General features: G+C 40.1%; 1 protein-coding gene across 1 annotated transcript; it reads right to left on the bottom strand.

The window, feature by feature from the left end:
- Nucleotides 1-338: 338 nt before the first annotated feature.
- LOC117297775 (transforming growth factor beta-1 proprotein-like) lies at nt 339-6305 on the bottom strand. Its single transcript, XM_033780923.1, has 2 exons — nt 5825-6305; nt 339-1785 (listed from the first exon to the last, which is right to left on the bottom strand). Exons 1-2 carry the CDS (start codon nt 6231-6233, stop codon nt 956-958), a joined length of 1239 nt encoding a protein of 412 aa, XP_033636814.1. The 5' UTR covers nt 6234-6305; the 3' UTR covers nt 339-955.
- Nucleotides 6306-8270: the final 1965 nt, after the last annotated feature.

Here is an 8270-nt window from a genome sequence, read left to right as displayed (position 1 = left end):
CAGTCTTCTCACTTGGCGTATTCCAACATAAGCATAAAATGACAAGCCTGTGAAAATTTGAGCTCAATTGGTCATCGAAGTTGGGAGAAAATGATGAACGAAAAAACACCCTTGTTGGACGAATTTGTGTGCTCCAGATAGGAATAAAAGACTTCTAGCTAGAAGTATTTTTCTATTTTAGTGAGAAATTACCTCTTTCTCAAAACCTATGCTACTTCAGAGGGAGCCGTTTCTCACAATGGTATATACTATCAACAGCTCTCCAATACTAGTTACCAAGTAAGTTTTTATGATAATATTTGTTTTGAGTAATTACCAAACGTGTACCTTCCCTTTAAAAAGTGCGTCAGGCCTCAATACTCAATTATTGTCGTTGTGACAGAACATTCACAAGCTCCAATGTTTATGATCGATAGAGTGTGGGTTCGAGTCTTGGTTTTGTGACAGAACATTCACAAGCTATGGTGTTTCTGATCAATGGAGTGTGAGTTCGAGTCTTGGTTTTGACACTGTCTTGTATCCTTGAGCAAGATACTTTTTAAACCGTCCTTCGGATGGGACGTAAAGTGGTTGGCCCCGTGTGTTGTGCAATAAGGATGAGCCCTGGTGTTTTCTGGTGCGGGTGTCTGCAGATTGCACAGCATCAAATAGTAAACCGTACCATTGTGCTATGCTCAACTCAAACCACTACCACAGCCAAGGCCTACTCGGTTAATTTGGACATAGTCTTTTACAACAAGGGAATTGGTTCAGGCAACAATTTGACAGGTCAAAGGTTAAATCCTGATTGATTCTGAAAACTAAATATAACTTCGTAAAACACTTTTCTATCAATAAATATACCAGTGAGGATTGGAGGGCTGCCTGCCCTACCCTGCAACCAACCATAGGGGATTCCCCTTGATTAATCGATGAAATAGAAGGTTAGTTATCTAACTACGAGGTTTATTTGCTTTCATAAGCATTTGCATTCATCAACAATCATGTCTGGTTGCTCAATAAATTCAAGGTCCCCCGTGGAGTTAAACATCATGAGCCAGAGAGGGCTAAGTTTTGTGGGTGCACAGCACGGAGGGCCCCAGTCTGTGGGGTCGAGGTCGTGCATAAGGCTCTTGATTCTTGAGTACTCGGTTGCAACTCGATGATTCGTGGGGCACGTCCCCGAGCACTCGTACGAAACGAACGATGTCGGGAAGCATATCCAGCGGTGCCATCCGAGCTCCCGGAACGTCACCGTCTTCGCGTAGCGGCAACACTTCTCTTCATTGTCGCTGTCGGTGCACGTATACGGATCCCTCGCTGCCTCCGATTGCCTCCTGTCCCTACGCCGCGAGTCATAATCTTCTTCATAAAGTATCTCTACTCGTGGATGGTTAGGCAGCGTCAGTCCCGATGACCCACCAATGAAACCCTGGTCTAATTGAAACACTTTGTCCGCAGAGTGACCACTGACGACTACGACTAGGGCAAGCTCTGTGCCGTTCGGGTGATTGTTCAACCACGATCTCACGGCCTCCGTTATGTGAAACGTTTTCCAGCCGGTTGAGCGCAGGGAGAGCGTCCGGGTGTCCAGGAGCTTGTGGCCCCCGTCCACGCCTCCGTTGCGGAGGTACACAGAACATTCCACCCTCTTCTTGGAATGGCGAAGAGGGCGTGAGGTAGCAGCATCCAAATAGAGCTTGAGTTTACCGTCGATGACCTCGCCGGACTGTCTCGTGCGACTGCTGAAAAACAACGTGACTGGCTTCGAGAGGTGGTCGAAGTGGATTGTTTCCCGTAACGAACCTAGAAATTAAAATAACAAATCAAATTATTAGAATAAAACAAAAACAAGCAGATTGTTTCCATTCGAATCTAGTAATAAACAAACAAATCAAAATATAGTTAGTAAACAGAAGTTAATTGTTTCCCTGCTTCCCAAGACGTGACACCTATGTCAGTAAACAAGACACTTAAACCATGATGCGTTGTCCTTCGGATGGGACGTAAAGCTGTTGGTCCTGTGTGTTGTGTAACATACGTAAATTAACCCAGTAGATTTATCGGAACGGGGTTCGTCCCGGTGTTCCTGGTTAGATTGGCAGCATTTTTCGCCACAGCACCTTGTAAACCATTACATGGTGCTATGTAAAATGAGTAGGTCTCATAATTCAAACGAGGTTCCCACATACCTTTCAGGTCGGAAAATAACGAATGTACGCTTAGAAACAACCGTACCAAGCGCCAAAAAAACGGTTCATAGATTTTAGAAGGGCGCCCTCATCATGTCCCATACATAACTCGGACAAGACTTTATATAGCGACTGTAATATACACGTACAGAGTATCGACCCCCCCCCCCCCATAACTGAAAACAAAGAATACTTCGTTGAAATGTAAATTGTCCAAGTAAATTTTCACATTTTGAATTGTCCTCCTTAAAAACGGTTTCGCCATATCACGCGATTTGGTTAAATGCAATCTTAATACAATCTTCACGTATTTCCAGTGTACTCCAAAGTAGTAAAATAACACCATGTAAATACACAGAAGGACAGGTTCTTATCAGAACTAAGTAGAACCCAGGTTTTTCCAGCTACTCTAGGGCAGCAGAACAGTATAAAATGACAAATTATTATTTGAGCTCTGTAAACTTTTAGATTGTACTCCATCTGACAGTGCAGCGACTCAATTAGACATGCTGTTATAAGAGCGGTCTGCAGGTAGCTCTGTTAACCGGGGCCCATTGTCCCCATGGAGCTGCTAAACACGAACATTTGCTTAGCATGGAATTTCCTCCTTTTCTAGGCTTCTAGGAATAATATAAAGCACATACGTTAATGTATTGTGATGTGATGTAATGTAATGTTATCTTGCTTGTTAATTGGTGTGATGTAATGTAATGTTGTCTTGCACATTCATTGATATGTTGTGATTTATTGCATGTCGCATCATTACAAAGCTATATTTAATCTGAAGGTATGGTACCGGATTAGTAAGGATTAAACAACTATTGTTTGATTTTAGTATGAAAGCTAATAACTGATTAGAAATTTCATACGTCGAGCCATGTTTTCTGAGAAAGCTGTATCTGGAAACCTTTTAAATGAGCAACAGGTGAATTCAGTTGTTACAACCAAAACTAATTTACATGCTAAAAATTGTGCGTGGTGTTTCACTTTTTTTTTAACCCAAATTTTCACACACTTTTTTGTATACTTTTACCTTTCCCTGGATGGCTTCTGATTTTTACATTGTTAAAAGAATGTGTTTTTATACTAAAAATTAAATTAAAAATTAAAATAAAACGAAAAGAAGAGAAAGGGCATGTTGCATTCAACTGCAAAGAAAAGATAATTGTTATCTTACAAAAAGTCCATAGAATGTTGTAAAATCCCTGGACAATTCGCTTTTCCGGCCATATCATATCGTTATCGTTATAATACTCAATTTATCTCTATACTTCCGTCTGGTTTTATGTTATGTAAATAGAACTATCATAATTATCCCCAAATGTCTTGAAATAACATTTGTCTGGTCCTTGCTGTATGGTATGGCTAGGAGGTAATATCTAAGTAATAATTTGAAAATTTATTAATGCACAAATCAATTGACAAAAGAATATTTTTATCGTTGCACACACTTTTTGCGCTATCATGGTGGCAAATTTAAAGCAGTAATCTTGCCCTCGCTGTTCATCGATTTAGTTCGAACATTCAGCAACACCATAACTTGTCATGAACATCAACATATTGAAACTTCGAGTTGAAGCAGGTTAACTGAATATTGAACTCAGATAATGTTTTCATCGCGTTTACTTTTTCGTGATCAATTTGGGTGGCTTTTGGATCGTTTGCTGCGGGACTTTTCAGTTTACTGTCAGAAAGCATTTTTTTCTAAGGTCTGTAGTATTTAAGGGTGTGCTTGACACCACAAGATAGACAAGTAAAAAGTAAGCAACCAACAAATACAAACTATAATAGTAGAAAAAGAAAAAAGAAAAAAACTGAGAACAAAATAAAACATCCCAATTCAATACGTAACATTCGAAACACCCTCTAAATTCTATGAATAAACTCATAATTTAAATAAAAAAGGAAAGGAAATAAATAAATAAATACATCAAAAAATAACATTTTCTTACTTTAATTTTCTTATTTTAAATACGTGGACAATACATTTAAATGCACACAGGCCGTCAGGGAAAAGGCAAAAATCAATAAAATCCCTAATAAGGAAGAAGTGCCCCTTTAACAGCCATACATTGAAAACAAAAGAGATATAAATAATAATAATATTCAAAAACTAATAAATGCTAAGAATAAAATGAACAAAAACATATCTGGCGGATCCCTTACACATTACTATTATTTCCATGGCCCGTAGTTTAAGTAATGTCTGAAGCAATAATGGTGTCACCCTATCCCTGGAGCCGAAGGGTGATCAAATAATATGATGCGATTACGAAGAGCATGAACAAATCTTTCGCAATACGCTTACGATAAATCGAGGTCGGGTTGCAACAATTCTCGCCACGTGCGATATGCCCATTCTGTACTTTGTTATAAGATAAACGTAATCTAAAATTTGTTGCACTTGAACTTTTGAAGTATTTCAGCTATCTTAATAATGCAATAGTTAAATTGTCATAAATTGTTTCAAAGCTAGTTTCTGCTAGCATGTTCCTGGTGGCCGGAGACACCTTCAAAAATGACCTTGATAAATTGATAGGTTCAACTTTAGGTAGTGGCATTATTTACACGCATCCCTCGAATATCTTTATCTAATACCGTGCCTAAAGGCACTGGACATTGTTGGTAGTTACTCATAATACTGGTTAGCACAAAAACTTTGGTAACAAGGAATGGGGAGCTGTTGATATTATAAGACACTGTGAGAAACGGCTCCATCTGAAGCAACGTAGTATTTTAGAAGGAGGTAAGTTCTCAATAAAGTATTTGAATCTGATAAAATACTTCAACAAGGCAATTCAAACAAAGATAATGGTCGACTCTACTTAACGTTCTTAAAACAATACGCGATTCTCGAATAGTGATTCTAGTTACTTTGAAGGCACCGCACACTAATGGTTATTACTCAAAAGAATTGTTGGCATACAGATCTAGTGGTTAACAAGCAATAAAGAGCTGTTGATAGTATAAAACATTGTGTGAGAAACGGCTTCCTCTGAAGTAACGCAGTTTTTGGTAAAGAGGTAAATTCTCACTCAAAATATTAACAAACTTCAGGTCTGAAGTCTTTTATTGGGAATCAGAAAGCACACAAATTAAGTGCGAAACCGTGAATTTTTTTTTCATTATTCTCTTGCAACTTCGATGACCAGAGTCAAAATTGTCACAGATCTGTTATTTTATGCAGATGTTGGGAAAGTGCCTTAACGTTCATGAAACAACAGGCGCTTCTCGAATCATAAGATTTACCAACTTTCATAAGATTTGCTAAAACGTTTTAAAGTCTTACTCAAGCAAACCATGTTGACGTCATGCACCTTACTATGTTACTCCAATGGCCAAAACAATATTTGTTGCCCCACTTTATCATAATTATTTGGAAACGTAGTAAAATTGCTTTTGATATGGCCAATGTAAGTCAGTGATAATTATAGGGACATTCTAAATCAGGACAGTAAGACGCATTTTGATTGTTTAAAAGGGGAAAGGGATTTCCCACCAAAACATAAATTTACACACAAATTATTGTACCCTCTTTTTTGAGGATTATTACCTAATTTGACAAGCCCTGACCAATTGGCACAGTTAAATGTATCGACCAACTAGGGAGACAGTAATATTAATCAGCTGAGATGTATATAAAATTTACATACCGGTAGAGTGAAATTGATGCACCCTCCTCTGTTTTTCTGTTTGATGGTGGTCCTCCCTCTTTGGGAAGACTGATTTGGCACCTTGGTATAATCTGACTGTCTTTTCGTAGAGACTCCGGGCTTCTTCCATCCACTCGGGAGTAACTTTAGCCCAGGCCCGGGCGAGAACTTCAGGCGAAGGAGGCTCAGTCATATTCAGCGAGGCCAGGATGGACTTCTTAATCGCCTCGATGCGAGCTTCATGTTTACTACCACTTCTCTCTGATTCCGTACCGTTACCTCCATGGTGGACGGGTATACGATGGGATGACGGCATGCTTGTGGTAAGCTCCATGCATAACAGCATCGTACAGAGCAAAGGAATCAGTACTGTGTGTGGCTCTTTGGTAGCGGACCCCATATTCCTCATATCCGTTAACAAACAGATCGTACGGCAACATTAAAGACGAGACCAGTGTGCTGGGACGAGACACGGCCGGAGTTTGCGCTGACAGACTACCCCGTCAAGCTGCGAGGGAACTGGTTTAAAGCAGCGCACCGCTATTCAGGACCCTGTCACTCCATCCAAAGTTTATTTTCAAAGTCACCATGACGTGGCCCCTTACGGTTATTGCGGTTACCAGTCCTCGGTGATGGTTGGCCGAATATTGACCAATCACAAAGAACCCTTTGCTTCAGCTGACAACTTTGTAAGCCCACGTGAGTCACACGGCGCGCACTGCCTGTCATTTCTAAACATCAATGAAGCATCCAAAACCCGCCATGGAAACGGTAGACATCCGATCATTCATATTTTGTTCTTTTCATCCGGAATTGAAAGCTCACAAAACGCCCTCAAGTACTCGGTCGGATAACTGGAATGTGCAGAGAATTACTTATACAAATTGTTCTTGCGAAATATGTTGCGTCACAATGCCACACGCGCGGACGTAATCAATCAAACTGACGTCATCACCAATGATGCCCGGTCAATAATTCGCGGTCGGGTGTTGTATTGTTCCTATACACAGTAGTCGCAGATCAAGCAGTATAACAAAATAAACCGACTGTTTTTGAGTCGAGGCGAGATCTGATTACGCTACCGGGGTTAGAATATAGACGTTTATACACGCTGTTACAACTTAGGTAGTTTTTTAATAGTTCAATAAAACTTGGGGCAAATAAAACATGAGTTTTTTAACGAGCGGAAAGGCGGGTTCCTCCCTCCATTGTGAATGAACAACTGGGTATTGCGGTAACATTGTGGGGCACTGGGTGAAGTGGTGAGCCGGTTGCGGAGTGGAGGTGGATTTGTTTAGTGCCCGGTGTTCATTACACTTTGGCGTCTGCGGTTGCCTACCAACCAGAGGGGCTGAAACAAGTCATCGGTCAATATCCATGCATGTTGAAAACAGAAACTGAACCTACTTCGGTGGTTTGACTTCTCGTCAAACGGAAATAGTCTTAACGACACTCTGTAGGAAATGTTCGTAATTAAATAGAGAATTATTTTTGTGTTAATTCTGTAAAAAAAAAATACCGTTTTCGCCGTAAATAAAAGAAAATCCGTAAACTTGAGGTTGGATCTATGAGGTATTCTCGAGGTTGAATCTATGAGGCATTCTCGAGGTTGAATCTATGAGGCGTTCTTGAGGTTGAATCTATGAGGCATTCTTGGGGTTGAATCTATGAGGCTTTCTTGGGGTTGAATCTATGAGGCATTCTCGAGGTTGAATCTATGAGGTATTCTTGAGGTTGATCTATGAGGCATTCTCGAGGTTGAATCTATGAGGCATTCTTGCGGTTGATCTTTGAGACATTCTCGAGGTTGAATCTATGAGGCATTCTTGAGGTTGGATCTATGAGGCATTCTCGAGGTAGAATCTATGAGGCATTCTCGAGGCATTTGGGGGTTAAATCTAATAATGCATTCTTGGGGTTGAATCTACGAGGCATTCTTGAGGATGGATCTATGATGCATTCTTGGGGTTAAGTCTATGAGGCATTCTTGGGGTTAAATCTACGAGGCATTCTTGAGGATTGATCTATGATGCATTCTCGAGGTTGAATCTATAATGCATTCTTGGGGGTTGAATCTATGAGGCATTCTTGAGGTTGATCTATGAGGCATTCTTGAGGTTGAATCTGTGAGGCATTATTGAGGTTGAATCTATTAGGCATTCTTGAGGTTGAATCTGTGAGGCATTATTGAGGTTGAATCTATTAGGCATTCTTGAGGTTGAATCTGTGAGGCATTATTGAGGTTGAATCTATGAGGCATTCTAGAGGTTGAATCTATGAGGCATTTCGAGGTCAAATCTACGCTTAATGGTCCATAAGATTGGTTGAAGATGGTATAGCAAAATGACTTACGTGGCTGTATAATGGAATTTGAAATCGACCTAGTTCTTTAACACGCGCGATGGCCTTCATTCTGTCTTATCGTGAATGATAGTAACGAGAAAAA

The sequence above is a fragment of the Asterias rubens genome, chromosome 12, assembly GCF_902459465.1.
Source record: "Asterias rubens chromosome 12, eAstRub1.3, whole genome shotgun sequence".
Taxonomy (NCBI): Eukaryota; Metazoa; Echinodermata; class Asteroidea; order Forcipulatida; family Asteriidae; genus Asterias; species Asterias rubens.
This window is presented reverse-complemented; position numbering and strand designations above follow the sequence as displayed.

Bases quoted from the DNA above. Each gene is read 5' to 3' on its own strand.
- LOC117297775 (XM_033780923.1), bottom strand. From the start codon at position 6,233: ATGAGGAATATGGGGTCCGCTACCAAAGAGCCACACACAGTACTGATT. The intron at 1,786-5,824 runs GTATGTAAATTT...TTTAATTTCTAG, and splicing joins GCATCAATTTCACTCTACCG to GTTCGTTACGGGAAACAATC.